At 39.2% G+C, this 18,221-nt stretch overlaps 1 protein-coding gene across 3 annotated transcripts in view; it reads right to left on the reverse strand.

Annotated features, from left to right (window-relative positions):
- Positions 1 to 18,221, reverse strand: part of Pign (phosphatidylinositol glycan anchor biosynthesis class N) — a 142,162-nt gene that overhangs the window by 85,884 nt on the left and 38,057 nt on the right. For all 3 annotated transcript variants that reach the window (XM_021156326.2, XM_085839975.1, XM_021156318.2), the window contains exon 15: positions 824 to 902. In XM_021156326.2, coding sequence (XP_021011985.1) covers positions 824 to 902 — 79 coding nt within the window. The remainder of the gene's footprint in view (positions 1 to 823; positions 903 to 18,221) is intronic.

Below are 18,221 nucleotides of genomic sequence, written 5' to 3' on the forward strand. Positions count from 1 at the left end.
TGCTAGCCTAGCATAGGAGATGCTCTGGGTGTGAAGTGGGGACAGAGTTTAGTGGCACAGTGCTAGCCTAGCATATGAGATGCTCTGGGTGTGAAGTGGGGACTGAGTTTAGTGGCACAGTGCTAGCCTAGCATAGGAGATGCTCTGGGTTCAAATACTACCAGGGAAAATGTCTAAAACTTAAAAGCATAATTAAAAAACTATAAATGCACAGACTGGTAATTAGTTAGGTAATCTTTTAAAATAGATCTAGAATTTTTAGTGAGGCATGGTGACACATACACATGTATGTAATCCCAACTGCTTTAGAGGCTGTGCAAATCTGACACTAGCCTGGCTAACTGAACAATTCTCTTCCAAAAACAATTAGTAAACAAACTGATAAATTAAATAAATAAAATAGGGCTGGGGATGCAGCTTACTAATAGAGTGCTTAATTAGCATGCACAGGACCCTCTGCTCAATCCGCTGTAATGTAAACACAAAACTATGCAATGCAATACAATGTAGTACAGAAAACCAGTGGAGTAGAGGTACGTAGAGTTGAAGCTTTAGTATGAATGTGGTGACATAAGTGGTAAATGTTGCACATTACACCCTTACAAGAGGATGATGGGGACTCAGTATTTGTTTAGCCATAAAAAAACAGAAAAGAAAAAAAAAGGTAATACAGTTCCTTTCTGAGCTAGAAAACTGTACCCACCTGAAATAAAGAGGAGTATGTCTGAGGCTAATGTCCCTCCTCAAGGAACCCAACAGCCTGCCTGATTTGCTTCCTGGGCAGAGCGCCCCACACCCTGACCCCAACTGCCTATGTACTTACTACTTCATCAAATTTTTCTTGTTTTATATAAGATCTTGCTTTTCTTAAAATGTCCAGCTGTTGAGAATCAGAAAGCAACCTACAAAAGAAAAGGAAATAATAGGTTTAATGTTTCCTAATTTGGTTTCTTGCATTTCTTACTAAATACAGGAAAAAAAATGGAACAAACAGAAAACAAAACCAAATAAAAATGAACAAGAAAGGAAACACTAGGTTAAACTTTACTGTGGCTGGATATTTGATTGCCTCTAAGAAGAGATTATGGTAAAACTTCATTTTCTTTACCTCAGATTTCTTTTTAATTTTTTTTTTAGTAGTACTAGGAATCAAACACAAGGCCTTGGACATGATAATCAAGTATCCCACTGATGAGCTATACCCCATCCAGGACACAAAGCTTCAAACACCAACTACAATTAAGAACTCTATATAAGCCATCATTCTAAAGAGATGTATGGCCATGAAAAGAAACTGTGGATAAAATTAAGATCATCAGTAGACCACTAAGTTCCATCACTAAGCCTTCCTGTGTGTCCTAGACACAAAGACAGTGCTGGCACATCGACCGGTGCACTTATGCCTCACCCAAACAGGGTCCAGAAATCCACATTATAGAAGTGCTCTGGCAGAGTTTGCTGGGAGCTCATGAGATATTTGAACTTATTCATCATTTTTCTACGACATGTTCAGAAGATACTAAAAATTATAGAAAAATCCAAACTATATAAACCCTAAGGCATTACCAACATTATAGAAAAAAGGAAATATCAGAACAATCGCCTTTATGATATGAATAAGTATGTTTCAATGCAAATTTGAATATATCCTGCTTAACTAAGCTTGCATTCCTACAGTGAGTCTCATCAACATCTAACAATGCACACAAAGTTACTGAAGGCTATGGGAAGTGATATATGATAAAACTGTGACAACTGCATGGCTCAAACATCACACCACTTGTCTTCTTTCTGACTGGTGGTTCCCCACCTCTGATGAGACTTAAGTAAATCTTCTTTGTAACCTGAGGTGGGATGGTCTGAAATTCATTTATTTGAGACTCTTCTCTAGAAAATGAACATAATCATGTATGATTTTTTTAAAAGGAAAAAAAAAAGAAAAATTTATGAACCAGAGAAGACTACCTAGAAACATTCTTGCATTCTATAAGAAACCCTGCTTAAGAATCTGTGTTACAAGTTTGGAGCAGAAACTGAAGGAATGACCATCCAGAGACTGCCACACCTGGGGATCCATCCTATAGACAACCACCAAAAACAGACACTATTGGGGATGCCAATAAGAGCTTGCTGACAGGAGCCTGATATAGCTGTCTCCTGAGAGGCTCTGCCAGTGCCTGACAAATACAGAAGTGGATGCTCATAGCCATCCATTGACAAAAGCACAGGGTCCCCAATGAAGGAGCTAGAGAAAGTACCCAAGGAGCTAAAGGGGTTTGCAGCCCCATAGGAGGAACAATATGAACTAACCAGTACCCCCAGAGCTCCCAGGGACTAAATCACCAATCAAGGAAAACACATGGTAGGACTCATGGCTCCAGCTGCATATGTAGCAGAGGATGGCCTACAAGGTCATCAATGGGAGGAGAGGTCCTTGGTCCTGTGAAGGTTCTATGCCCCAGTATATGAGAATGCCAGGGCCAGGAAGCAGGAGTGGGTGAGTTGGTAAGCAGGGGAAGGGAGGAGTGGATAGGGGATTTTCAGAGGGGAAACTAGGAAAGGGATAACATTTGAAATGTAAATAAAGGAAATAGCCAATAAAAACAAAAAAACCTGTGTTGAGAGAGGTGATTCAGTGCTCTTCAGAGGACCAATGTTCAGTGGCCAGCATCCATGTCCGGTGGCTCATAACTGCCTGTAACTGCAATTCTGGACGCCCAATGCCTGTACACACACACACACACACACACACACACACACACACTACAAATAAACTTAAAAGGAAAGACAGCCTGTCCTGATTTGAAGATCTCCCAGGTCTTTCACCTGAGGAGAACACAATTAAGGCTATCGTGTTTCTGACTCCAGGAGAATCCACCATCCTCTCCTCCTCCAGAGAATTGACTTAGATTTGTAAAGAAAAGGTGTCAAGAGGGAGAAATGCAAAGAAAGTGAAAAAGTTACTTCAGAATGTTAGTTTGGTCCCTTTTTCTATCACTAAATATTTGGAATGTTTTCCTGGAAGCTTTAGAAATTGAATTACTGAGTCAAGGCACATGCATTTTTGTTGAGGGTTGTATCTAAACTGCCAACTTTTTTTTTAAAAGGGCCTTATAATAGCTGGCCTCCTCTTCCTTGCTCTGACGTATTCTAGTCATGAATACTGACTGCATCCTCTAACTTTCTTGTAATTATTACAGCTTTTTAATCTACTTCATCAGTTCTATGCTCCACAGACTACTTCTATTACTCTTAATTCCTCATGATCCCATACATACATACATACGCACATATGTACATACATACATAATCACAAGCATGTGCGCGCACACACACACACACATACACACACACCTTTTCATTTGTCATCTATCTTGCATTCACATCTGAGTTCCTGTCCATAAAGATCTTTATGCTTTTCAAATCAAATCTTTATGACCCATTCCAAATCTTTCCTCACACCATTAGCACTTTACTGTGGGTTAATAATCAGTTTATTCCCATTCAATTACATTTTAACTTCATGTGGGCCAAGATAGCATCTTATACTTCCATTAATTTTCACAATAATACTTAGGAAAGTGCTAAGCACACAGAATGAATCAATAAATCTATCACACAGAGCCTGCTCTAGTAGCACATGCCTATAGCTCTCAGGGGCAAAGGCAAAAGGACCTCAGATTTAGGGCCAGCTTAGGCTTTACAGCAGGTTTCAGGCAAGAATGAACTACAGAGTAATCCTCAGGCAGTTTGTTTGTTTGTTTGTTTGTTTGTTTTGTTTTGTTTATAAAGCTATCAAAATGCTATAGGCCTGTACTTAGGAAAAAAATAAAAGAATGATATAGTCATATTGTCATTCTAAAAATACTACAGATTTACAAATTAAGTAAAAAGATAGGAATGAAGAAAAATGAGAAAAACATTTTGTAGAAGCATTTATGCTTATTACAGTACATTACAGTACTCAGGTAAGGAAAGAAAATCTAGGGAATAACAACAGATGTTTAGACATATCAAACTATGTGGAATATCAATACCAGGGTTTATCTAGCATGACAAGATTTAGAATCACCTAAGACAGCCGTTCTCAACTTGTGGGTAACCACCCCATTGGGAGTCTCATATCAGATATTCTGCATGTCAGATATTTGCATTATGATTTATAACATTAGCAAAATGACAGTTATGAAGTAGTCCAGAACTAAATTTATAGTTAGGGTCATCACAGCATGAGGAATCGTAGTAAAGGCTTGTAGCATTAGTAAGGTTGGGAATCACTGTCCTAAAACATACCCTTCTGAGTGCTTCTGGAGAGTATTAACTAAAGAGGAAGATCTTCCCTCAGAGTGAGTATCTTCCAATGTATGCCAGAGACATACAGAAGCAACGTCACCTGCCTTTGCTTTATAGTTATCAGTAAGTGTGTTTACTGCTGCTGCTACTATCTCCCTATTCTAGAGGCAAAGTACATTCCTTCCCCTGCTCCCCAGTCCTGGGATGTACCATCACACCCAGAAAAAGCATGATTCTGACTAAGAATGGCAGGTTCAGGACAGGAAAATATATGCAAGAACATCTCATTACATGAGTCCTTATTCCTCTAGATACTTCTCCAGCAAATTAGCTATCCTGGCTGAGTTTCATAATTTACTACTCTATGTAAAATTCAGTCCCAAGAATAATAGAACCTTAAAAAATAGAGGCAAACTTTTGCTTCCCCCAAAGAATATATATTGGCACAATCATTTTGGAAAATTGAGAGTATAAAATAAATACCACACACACAATGATCCAAAAATTTACCCCATGTGCACTTATGTATACTTACAACATAAGTAAAAACTAAACCTTGTGGAATATACTGGCAATCCTAAAATTTGGCAGGCAGAAAGAGTCCTGGGTTTGAGGTTAGACTGTGATACATAGCAAGTTCCATGCCATACTGAGCTTACACAGAAAATGATGTCTTAAAAAAAAACCCACAGTAAAAAACCCCAACAATAAAAAAAAGCATACAATATGTAACTGACAAAAACTAGACATAATACAAATATTTGTCAGTAGTGAAATACATAAATAAATTGCAGGTTCACACATCCTGTATAACAGTGAAAAACACCAACATGTGGCAATGAAACATAGAATGTTAATATAACAGTGCGGTAAGGAGCTGGTAAAAATGAGCGTATGCTTTTGAGTTCTTATATGTGACATTCCATACAGGACAGTACCAGTCAGAGTTATAAGTCAAAATTGATTTCTAGAAGTGTAACTGGCAGTACTGTGCTGTTCTCTTTCTTCTTTTTTAACTTGAACAATTGTATTTGATCTGGTTTTGTTGCTTACAGAATGGGGTCACTTGTCTCAGTTCTGGATGAAGATGTTGTTTTAAGGTATTAATTTTTATAAGAAAAATAGCTATGAGCTGTATCCTTTTCTTTTCACATATTAAACTTATTTTTACAATTTTATCAATGTTCAAGCATGTGAGATAGAGGAAGGAGTGCTTGTGCAAGAAAAGAGATGGTGAGACACTCTCCCTGATTCACTACATGTGGAGGCTAACTCAGCACAATGCTTAGAGATGTCTAAAGTTGAAGGCCAGGTGTACTTCCGGGAAGAAAGAAAAAGGAGCTAACAACAGCCACCAGTGCCAACGCAATCACGGCCTTCATTCATTCATTCATTTATCTCATTCCAGTGTTTATTTATTTATTTTTGGTTTTATGAGACAGAGTATTTCTGTGGGGCTCTAACTGACTTGAAACTCAAGAGATCCATCTGCCTCTTAAGTTCTGAAAGGTGTGCACCACCACACCTAGCCCAAGTACTATGGTCTTAAATTTTTTTTCTTACAGTAAATTACATAGAACCAAAGCTCACTGTACCAACACCTACACAGAATTTGTCCAGGTAGCCATAGAGCTGGGGGTGTGTGTGTGGGGGGGGCATTTCAAGCCTCATTCTGGCAAGATTTCCAGACATCTTACTCCATTCTGAACACCAAAGGGTACAACATAATTGGATGCTTGTTACCCTGGAGTATAACATGAATTTATTCTTTTTGTTTTTCCCGTCCAGGGCTTTGAAATGAACCCAGGGCCTCAGGCATCCTTACCCCTTTTTACTTTGCATTTGGAAGCTAGGTCTCACTGAGTTACTGTCCTTGAATGTACTCTGTAAGTCTGGCAGGCCTTCAACTTTCCATCCTCCTGCCTCAGCCCCCCATGTATCTGTGATTACAGGCCTGTGCCACTGGGCTTGGATGGTCACAACTTTTTGAAGGAATTCTATTTGTCTAATGGATGTCTAGAAATTTTTCAATTCAAAATTCCTAGACTATGAATGCAAATGAAATTTCTACTTAACTTCCTTAATGTATTATTTTTATTTCAGCAAATAGGTCTTTGGTATTCAGTACTCTTGAATTCCGGTAACATATTTTTACCACTTTCTTGCTAAGAAATATATCTACTTAGCATTTCCTTGCCTCTAGATTGACAGTACAAAGTAGTGATAAGATTTGGAGGGGATTCAGAATACTGACAAGATCAATTAAAGGAGTGAAAATCAACTTTCCTTAAGCAAAGACTAAAGCAGCACACAATGTAATACAGGGAAGAGAAGATTTCAGGAGCAGAAATGTGTTCTCAGAGGTTAATGAGCAGGAAGAGGAAGACCTTCATCAGCCATCTTGACTTTTTAGAGTAAGTTGACATCATTAGCATAATGGTTTATCTTCATTATTAACCTGGGTGCTTTTGGAATCATCTAGGAGACTTGCATGTATCTGTGAGGCCATTTGACAGAAGGAGAGCTAGAAAAGGAGAGAGGGAGGGAGAATACAGTGGGGAGATAGGGACAGAGTTGAAAAGACTCACCCTTGAATGTGCGCAGTACTAGTACCATTATATAGGCTAGGGGCCTGAGCAGGACTGAAAAAAGGGGGTTGGGGAGGGGAGAAAAGCCAGCTGAGTAGTAATGTCCCTCTTTTCTTTGCTCCCTGGCCTGCCACGATATGAACTATTCTGTTATGTGCCACCATATCTCCTCCATCGTGATGGAGTGAAACCTCTCAGACCATGAGGCAAAATAAATCTTTCCTTCCCTAAATTATTTCTGTCAGGTATTTTGCCACAGTGATAGCAAAGGTAACTAAAACACTTGGTATAAGAATGTCCATTCAGACACTCAACTTTTCATTTTAAATAGCAGCTTGGACATTGGTATTTAAGAGTTTAGACAATGCCAGGCATGGTGGCCCATGCCTTTAATCCTAGCACTTGTGAGGCAGAGACAGGTGGATTTCTGAGTTCGAAGCCAGCCTGGTCTACAGAGTGAGTTCCAGGACAGCCAGGAGAGACACAGCTACACAGAGAAACCCTGTCTCAAAAAACAAGAAAAACAAAACAAAGAGAGAGAGAGAGAGAGAGAGAGAGAGAGAGAGAGAGAGAGAGAGAGAGAGTTTAGACAATGATACATACTTATCAAGTTTATTATATTTGTATCTTTTCTAGAATACCCAAAGTTTTAGGTTTAATACAACCTAATGATGTATCTCTAGAATATTTACAGAATTGGTTAGCTCCCAGACCTTTAGAAAGAATGAGACAGATGGGTTATCTGCATACTCTGTAATGCCAGCAGTTACAAAGCTAAAGCAGAATCAGATGTTTCATATTAGCATCTACTGTATAGTGAAATCTGCTATAAAAAGAGAAAAAAAAAGGAGAAAGAAGAAGATGGGGAAAAGGGAAATAACAGGAAGACAGAATGAAGGACATGGAGAAGGGGAAGGGCAGGGAGAGAAGGAAGAAGGGATAAAGGAAGTAAGAATAGGAGAGAAGGAGAAAGAATAAGAGGAGGAGGAGGAGAGGAATGGAAGAAGCAGCAACAAAAGACAGAAAGGACTGCATGGTTTTTCCTTTATCTCCTGATGTTCATACTAGAAAGTGAGCTCAGTACTCATGCAGACTGGGCAAGAACTCCTCTATTTGAGTTACCTCCTAACCTGTTATGTACTTTTTTGATGACCATAAAAGGGCTCCAATAGAAAAAGAAGTTAACCTCTCTCCTCCAGCTGAGCGAAATGCCAAAAGGAAAGAAGGCCAAGGGGAAGAAGATGGCCCCACCCCTCAGTGTTGTGAAGAAGCAGGTGACTAAAAAGGTGGTCAATACTTTGTTTGAGAAAAGGCCAAAGAACTCTAGCACTGGGCAGGACATCCTGACCAAAAAGGATTTCACATGTTTCATTCAAGTCAAATGTCTCTGCTGTATCAGGCTGCAGCAGCAAAGGGACATCTTCTATAAGCAGCTCAAAGTACTTGCTGCCATTAACCAGTATACTTGTGCCCTGGACTGGCAAACAGCTACCCAGCTACCTAAGCTTGCCCACAAGTACAGGCCAGAGACAAAGCAGGAGAAGAAACAAAGGCTATTGACCCATGCTGAAAAGAAAGCTGTTGGCAAAGGTGATGTCCCAACTAGGATACCACCTGTCCTCTGAGCAGGGGTCAATACAGTCACACCTAGGTGGAGAAAAAGAAGGGTCAGCTGGTGGTGACTGCTCATGAAGTAGACCCCATTGGGCTGATGATGGTCTTCTTGCCTGCCCTGTGTCAAAAGATGGGGGTCCCCTACTGCATCATCAAGGGAAAGGCCAGGCTGGGGCACCTGGTCCATAGGAAGACATGCACCACAGCTGCCTTCACAGGTTAACTTGGAAGACAAGGGTGCTCTGACTAAGCTGGTGGAAGCAATTAGGACCAATTACAATGACAGACACAATGAGATCTGCTACCACTGGAGAGGCAACACCCTGAGTCTAAGTCTGTGGCTCACACTGCCAAACTGGAAAAGCAAAAGGCTAAAGAACTCATCACTAAACTGGGTTAAATGTAGAAAACTAAGTTTTCTGTACATAAATATAATTACAAAATTTTAAAAAAGAAAAGGAAGTTAAATCCTTAACAAGTGAAAGGATGAGAAAAATGCATTGTTTGATAAAGAGGCACCTATCAAAGTATAAGTTCTGAACATGCACACGTGGATTAATCTGCTTACTACCATTTTCACTCTTCCTATACACAGGCTTAATCTGGCAAGTTCTGCTCCAATACAGTTTTGAAATAATCTGTTTCTAGTCAGTCTTTTGTCCCGGGGAAAAATTCATTTTATATATTACCTATATTCTGTGTTAATAAGCTTTCCTTTCACAAAACACATCCCAAACAACTATCTACAGAGCTGCTTCTCTTTAAAATCTCTTCTCAACAGAAAATATGGGTTATTTTTATTGTTCTGTAAAAAATGAATCCTTTTTTTACTATGAGAAATTATTTCTATTCTAAATTTCACAAATCTAATAAATCCCAGCATTTTATACACACACACACACACACAGACACACACACACACACAAAGCTGTGCTTGTCAGTACTCACTGGTATGATTTTAGTGGCTTTTTCTAGAGAACTAGGAGTTGGACATGGCCTTAGATGCTACACAAGCAAATACGATGGAGCTCCAGCTCCAGCCCCTAATAAGACATTCATTTACCTTGTAACCAGTGTTTTCATCTCGTTTTACATAAGTGAGAACGAATAATTTGGAAAACCATAACAATTCTGAATAAGTTATAAAAGTTTGATACAGCTGTAAAACAAATAAACACTGTATATAATTGTGTATACAAATTGGATTATACACATAGGCAGATGGATAATTACTTTTTGAAGGTTGGGCATCCTAACAAATTGCACAGACTGGATTTAAACCTATGAGCTCAAGCAATCTTTCTGTATCAGCCTTCTGAGTAGCTGGGAATACAAAAGTACACCAACCACACACACCACAAATTACATTTTATAATGCTTCTGATGAAACTAGTGTAAGGGGCACTGAGAGTATAGAGTACTCCACAGTAACATTCCACAGGAACATTCATGAGGTTCTGAGTTCAACTCACACATACGCACAACAACAAATCCACTGTGCTGCTTTTGGCATCAAAACAGAAAAGACAAATGTCAGCACTTCAGAATGCGCAGAGGTTAGAGAAGAGATAGAGCCTGACTCTGCCTTCTTCAGGCCCATCTGATATTTGTTAGTGTGTAGTAATAAAGAGTCCAAACATATCACCTCAGATGATAACAAGATTTGCTTGTAATTAAAACATATAAACCAAGAGGGCTGGAGAGATGGCTTAGTGGTTAAGAGCCCTGGCTGTTCTTGCAGAGGACCCGGATTCTATGTCTCACACCCACAAGGTGGCTCCCAACAGCTGCAACTCCGTTCCACGGGATCAAGTTCCTTTTCTGGTCTCTATGAGCATTGGGTACACATGCAATACATATGCAGACATGTAGGTAAGCACTCATACACAAAATAAGACTAGGCAAATCTTTTTTAAAATGTGTAAACACAGAAATAGCTGGAACTCACAGAAACTCCTGTGATCAGACCACAGAGCTAGAAACACAATCAGAGCTACTCAGAGGGCATTTTGGAACAGATGGGGCCATAAAGAGAGCAACAAGAGGAACAAGTAAGTATTCAGTCAAGAACCACTGCACCCGGTCTTTAGAGAGACATGCTGGTTCAGGATATGGCTGGGACCTCACATGTGGCACCTTAGAGCAGAGAACAAAAACAGACCTGACAAAGGAATTGCCAGTGTGACTAGGAATTCACCTCTACTTTAGTGTTACTGCTGTAGGTTTAGAGTCACTAAGTATTCTGATAAGATATTCACTAAATCCTACAAAGCCATTATTTCTAAAAACACATGCATGCCATTACAGTATCCAGATCTACTGTTCCTTTGCTATCGTATATATTCTTTAGAGTATTTAACATGAGACTTCTGGAGTAGGATAGTGGATTACAAGTTTCCACCATGGGATTATATGCAAGAGAAGGGTCATGTAGTAAAGCAAAGTATAATTCACCAATGTCAACACATTGCAGTCTTTTCTTTTTCTTTTTCTTTTTTTAAAGATTTATTTTATTTATATGAGTACACTGTAGCTATCTTTCAGATACACCAGAAGAGGTCATCAGATCTCATTACAGAAGGTTGTGAGCAAGCCACCATGTAGTTGCGGGGAATTGAACTCAGGACCTCTGGAAGAGCAGTCAGTGTTCTTAATTGCTGAGCTATTGCTCCAACCTCCACACTGGCAGTCTTAACGGCTAAAGAGATTCTTGGATCTGGTAGGTTCTATATCATGGGGAAATTTGATCTGACAGTGACTTTTCTGTTTGACAGGTTAGCACTAAAGAAGATCAGCATCTGGGGTGCTATATCAAGATGCCATCTTAAGAAGGGGACTTGATTTAAATTTGCACTGCTACAGAGACCTGGACAATTCCAACAAGACAGCATCCTGCTACCATGTCCAGGTGGAAGATGGGTACAAGAGGTATGTGTGGAGTGGGGAGATTCAGACAAATTCACTGAGAACAACATGGAACAGTGAATCCAGTCTATGTAAGCCACAGTGTCTGTGCCCTCACATTCAGTAGCAAGGAATAAGACCCATTACCTATGGGTGATTTGTCCATAGCTGGCAATTGCTTAGTCACAGGAGCTGCCTCCTTACTACCAATGTACTTTGTTGCTGGTCTAGCAGCTCTGAGCCCATATACACATCCCTAGATTTCTGCAGGGTAGTTTGCTGCTATACTCTGAAAGCAGAGCACCAGGCTCCCTGGCTTATCCCTATCTTATGATCTGATGCTATACTTAAATGGTACTAAGGGTCTCACTAGAAAATTCATAAATCTGATAAATACTTTCAGCGAAGTAGCAGGGTAAAAAAATCAATATATAAAATCAGTTACTTTTCTATCAACTAGTAAAGAACATGTTAAGAATAAAATCAAGAAAACAACCCCATTCACAATAGCAAAACAAAATACTTTAAAAATAATCTTTAAAGAAAGAGGGTGAAGACCTCTAAATGAAAACTATACAATAAAGGAAGAAACAAAAACAAACAAACAAATGAACAAACCTGAAAGAGGAAAAAAAAAGACCTTCCAGGTTTGTGGATCAAAAGAACTGATACTTTAAGAATAGATACATTACCAAAAGCTATCATCAGATTCACTGGAATCTTCATCAAAATAACAATCATTACAGATACAGAAAAAAAATCCTAAACTTTATACAGCAGCACAGAAGGAAGAGTATGAGTTGATGCAGTCCTAAGGAAGAGAAACAATGCCGAAGATACCTCAATAACCGATTTCAAATTAAACTGTAAAGCCATCGTAACAAAACCAGGATAGAAGTAGTGTAAAATCACACATAGATCAATGGAACAGAATAGCGGACTTAGAAACAAACTCACAAAACTACAACTTTTTTGTTTTGTTTATTCCTTTATTTAATTTTTATTTTCAGTCACCCTCTTCTGGCATTCTCAGATAGGCACCTTACATACATGTGGCAGACAGACACACACACACACACAGACTGTTAAAAATAAATCTTAAAAACAAAAACTACATTGAGAGTCCTTGTTACTCTAGTTAAAAGCTAGCATCATTAAAATATAAAAAAATAAAAGCTGGCCAGGATGCAGAGAATGGGCTATGAGAGCATGGTTGGTGGGAATACAAGTCAGTAGATCGGCTCTAGAAATCAGCATGGAGATTCCTCATATAAAAAAATAACAATGAAAAGAAGGAAGGAAGGAAGGAAGGAAGGAAGGAAGGAAGGAAGGAAGGAAGGAAGGAAGGAAGAAGGAAGGAAGCTAGATCTACTCGGAGTTATTCATCTGAAGGAATCTGAATATATAACTTAAATACCAATACATCTATGTTAATCAGGGGACTATTTACAAGAGCCAAGTTATGGAATCAGCCTAAATGTCTATGAACAACTGATTTACATATAAAGTGTGTTACATATACAAAACAGAGTGTCATTCAGCCATAAACAAGTCATATCATTTGTAAAAAAGTGGTAGAAACTTAAGAACATATTAAGTGATGTAAGTCTGACACAGAAAGACAAACATCACATTTTCTCTGCTGTGTGGATCTAGACTTTTTATTTTTAAGAACCAGTAAGATGGCTTAGCAGCACAATTATACTTGTTGCTAAGCCTGACAACCTGAGTTTCAATACCCAAACCCATATGGTAGAAGAAAGGGACAGACTTCTATAGGCTGTCCTCTGATCTCACTCAGTATATTTGGCCCACAGCACTTGAGTGCACACATGTACACACACACACACAAATTTTAAAGAGGAAAGAAGGAGAAGTAACTCAGTGGTTATGAGCACTTGAAGCTCCTCCAGAGGATCAAAGTTTGATTCCACATCCACATTAGTGGTTCCCAACTCTACCTAGACCTATAGCTGCAAGGCATTTGATATCATCTTCTGGATTGTGTGGGTACCTGCACTCATATGTGCACATACACACAGAGAGACATACAAGCCTACCAAACTTTTTTAAGTCTTAAAAAAAGGAAATGTACGTTAGAGGGGCTAGAAGAATGACAATGTTGCGAGTCTGCAATACCAGTACTCAGGGGACAGAGGAGTTAGAAGGCAGTCTGGGCTGCAAAGTGAGATTCTGTATTAAACAATCAAAAAAGAAAGAAGGAGACAGGCAGCTGTGTGGGCCCAACAAAACAAATACATGGTCACATCTTTCCCCCCTATTTGGCTAAAACCAGGAAGTCTTCTCAAGGCATTATTAAAACAAAAATACTTAGGGATGCTTCATTTCAAATGCAAATTTTTCTCATTTACTGAAAAAAAAAATTACCTTCCAGAAGTAATAGCCCAAAACTAATATGAAAGTGCTTTCTCTGGGGGAGGGGGGCATGGGGGACTTTTGGGATGGCACTGGAAATGTAAATGAAGAAAATACCTAGTAAATAAATAAATAAATAAAGTGCTTTCTCTTTCCAATGCAGTAGTCTGCCCCTCTATACTGCCACTCCTGAGTCTCCTGTCTCTCTATCAGTGGATGCTCTCACTTGTTCCCATCTTCTCTAGTGAATTTATGGTACTACACTGCCTACTTCCTAGTGGATCCACCTTGGTGGCTTCCAATAACTTACGAGACTATTTACCCATGGAAATGGTCAGCTGCTATTACTCAGGCCTTCTCCTCTCCTTAGCTGAGTCCTCAGCTGGGTACTACTGCCATACTTTGCTGTTTCACATCCACCTGTAACACTTCTGAACCCAGGGATCCATGGGTGCTACTGCTTGTGAGTAGGCACACTGGTTGTCACTGTTTCAAATGTGTGCTGAGCAAAGACTTTCTGTATTTCTGGAATGTCTGTCTCACATTCCTCTCAGAGGTATGAACAAGCCTTTACCTGACAGCACCTTACCATACTTAATTACAGTTGATGTAATTTTCCATCTATCAGCAGGTTTGAAGCTCTGCAAGAGTTCTTCTAAAAACAATCTGCGCTCATTCTATATTGATCATTTCTTAGCATGCTGTGCAGTCAGTTTTTGCTCTAGTTGTTTGTTTTGCTATCTTTCTGTATGTTCTCACAGGGTTTTGAGTCCAGTATCATGGCACTATTTATTTTCCAGCATCAAGTACAGGATCTGGCACAAAGCAGGCAAACCATAAATACTAGTTAAGTGTTTATGTAGTTAAAAAGCATTGCAGATTATTTCTTGGCAATGGCTTAAATTGATGACAAATGTGAGCTATTGCCCTCTGTTGGGAGTCATACTATATACCCCAAGACCTTGTGTTGATGTCCTGACCCCTGCCACTCAGAAAACTAATTTTATTTGCAAATAGAGTCTGTGAAGATTGCAGCTTATGTATTAAATGTCCCCCAAAGGACCATGTGTTAAAGGTTTGGTCCTTAGCTTGGCACTGCTAGAAGGTGGTAAAGACCACCTAGGGCCTAGGCCATGGATGATGGTACAGATCTGTAGTCACACACTCAAGAGGCACAGACAAGGGGCATCAGGAACACAAGGCTATAGTTGGCTACACTGCAAGTTCGAAGACTGCCTGGGTTACATGAGACACTGTCCAAAAAGAATGAAAGGCAGGGCGTAGTAAGACGTTTTAGATAGTTGGGCAAGTACCCTTAAAGGAGATATAGAGTGCAGTCACTTTAAGCTCACATGCCACTAAGCAAGGAGCTTGAACTACCACACACTCCCTGCCAGAATATAGTACTTCCTCATCACAGGGCCAATGGAGCTGACTGGTCATGGAAAGAGATCTCCAAAACCATAAGCCAAAATAAAACCTACTCTTTCTTAGCTGGTATATCTCAGGAATTTTGTCACAGAAAGTTAACTAACACACAGCTACAATCAAGCTAACATGAACTAATACTGGCTTGAAATAATCCTAATTCAAAAGACTGCTATCCTTAACAGGAATGTGAAATATCCACAAGTGTGTGCACACACATAAACATGCATGCACACACACACATATATATATATATGTATGTATTAACATACGAGGAACACATGTGAGAATAGTCTAGAATGATTCCCCTATAAGGCAAAGAACACCTAGAATTGCAGGCAGCCACAGGAAGTTATATGGCTCAAGAAAGGATCTCTTCCCTAGAGACTTTGGAGGGAGCAGAATCTTGACAATATTTTAATGGGGGGGGGGATGGAATATAATATGTAAAAAATAAATTAATTTTTTTAAAAAGAATTAATAGTCTCTAGAACTAAGAAAAAACTTTTGTTGTATCAAAACAGTCATGTTATGATAGTATGCAACACTATCTTCTTGTGCCATGCCAAAACTCAGGGGCTCGACAGGCAAGGCAAGGCAAGGCCAGGCCAGGCCAGGCCAGGCCAGGCCTTTCTCTTATCCATTTCCCCTGGTGCATACCAAGAAGAAACTAACAACCTTTCCACATAGTCATCTTAAAGGAAAATTTCTTTACTGACTACATCTTTTAATGAAAACATCATTTTAAAAGAATCAATGATTGTCAAGGCTAGCCTGGTCCACACAGTAAGTTTTAAGACAGGGCTACAAAGCAAGACCCTGTCTCAAAAGAGATCATCATCAACCAAAGAACATATGGTCAACATGCTATGCTTATGAGAAGACATAGATGGGCATTCTAAACAGTCCACACAGTCCCCTAAAAGTGTTACTGTTCTTTTTTATTTCACAACTATTGAAACACTGTAAAGTAAAGTGCATTTTAGAATTGTTAACAATGTTGTTCATTCTTCAGGGTGAAAGAGTATTTGGAGGGCAAGGAATTTTACATGTTACTCAAAATTTTATTACAAAACATTTTCACTTAGCCATGGTCTAATATTTTATAACAGCCATTTATTCCTTTCTAGAATATCTATCTAGACAGAGGGAAAAGTGTTGGAGATTAGTTCTAATGCTTTGATTCTACTAGAAATCGACATGTCCAAACACTTAAGTTCCTTGTCCCTAATTGGTTTTTGATTGATCAATAAAAATGCCAGCAGACAAAGGGAGATGGGGTGGGACCCTTAGATTTGCATGGGATAGGATGCAGGAGGGAGGAGGAGAAGCAAAATTGCCATGACTTGGGGAAGAGAGATGGATAAGACTGAGAGCTGCAGAGGGAAGATCATCCGAAGTATAGGAGCAAAGGGAAAGCGGCCTCCAGAAGAGCCTTCCAGAAGCATGTTGGGCAGCAAAGACTAGCAGGCTTCACAGACAGACAATAGGGCAGCAAGTTAAAGGTAGATTTAGAAGATGTTGAGCCTGGAGTACCTGAGGGAAAAGTATGGTAGCCGAGGGAGGATTAGAACTGCCAAGCCTTAGAGTAGCCAAGGCATTTCAAAAATAAGCTAATATGTTTATGTCTTTTGTTTGTGGATCCAAAGAGCTGGGTGGGCTGCTGGAAGTGTGACCTGCTGGGAGCATAAAGTGGAGTAGCAAAACTCACCACTACAGGATAGCATCTCATGAAAATAAAAGCAGAATCAAGGGCAAGAGTTATTTGTGGGTCAAGTTTCTTTCCTTAACATGACCAATGGTACAGAATCACGCAGTCATTCATGTCTGTAAGAATGAATCATTTCCCAAGCACATATGTAATTTATGAAAGCTGTTTTTAAAAGTTGACGTCAGTTTAATGAAGAGATTGTGTGCCTTGTAAGTGATCAGGAAATCAAATTGGTGACACAAAGAAAGGCTCCTCTCCAACCCAGTGTATGCATGTGATCTAAGTGAGGGCACTTCCATATGTGTGCTTCCATATGCTTTCAAGGAAACAAATATATGAAAAGGAAGCAATTAAGTTAAGAGGAAAATATATTGGGTTTTCTAAATAAAATTTACATTTTTAAGTACTTACTATTTACATAATAAGTTTCAAAAGAGAAAAGATATTCTAGCCAATTGTTCTCCTGTGTCAGGTGCACAGCTCCTGCCTGCTTCTACTGCCCCCAATAGCATCTTAAGAGAACCCTAAGTCTTCTTTCTCACTTGCATGGCATTATTTTTTCTTCAAATTTTGTTTTGATTATTTTAGCTATGTGTGCCAGGCTGACCTTGGACTAGCATGGGTGGATCACAGACCTGCACCACCATGCCCAGAAAAACTGAGCACTTTGGAAATACAGTGTCTTTCCTCCTTTCAGGGCAGTGAGTTTAGCATTTCAAATTTCTTTTAATCATGTAGTGCCACCTGCTGGTTATGTCTTAGCATACCAACAGCACTTACAATGCACAGCTTTAGCCTTTGGTTGTCAAAAGGAATATTTTGTAACTTTTATTCTATTTTTTTTCAGACGTATTTGAAATGGAACAGGAAACTAGTTATTTAGGATAAAACAGAATATACAATTACAATAAGAACTAATGGGACTCTTAAAAAAATCTAAAACTCAAAAACACAGGACATCAGCAATCTTATTTTTCCTATTTTAAAACCTCTGTTATTCCATTATCTCAGGAATTATTTCTGTTCATCAATTCTTCATAGATTATGAGATGCTCAGGTGAAGAGGTGAATTCACTTCCAAGACGAACACACTAGTGAGCAATGTCTCCGGGCAAAAAGAGAATACAAAGGAAAGACATCCTCAGCCAATGGTTTGGACAAGAGACTGGGTCATTTCACTAAAAGACACATCACCACAACTTTCCCTCATCCTTTCTGTTTATGTGCCAACATTTCTTTTATTCAGCTTATAAGCCAATACTGACATTCTATGTATATAAAAGTCACTAAAAAGAAGCAGATGATAT

This window comes from Mus caroli, unplaced genomic scaffold (genome assembly GCF_978045245.1).
Source record: "Mus caroli unplaced genomic scaffold, Mus_caroli_1 scaffold_1, whole genome shotgun sequence".
In the NCBI taxonomy this organism is placed as follows: Eukaryota; Metazoa; Chordata; class Mammalia; order Rodentia; family Muridae; genus Mus; species Mus caroli.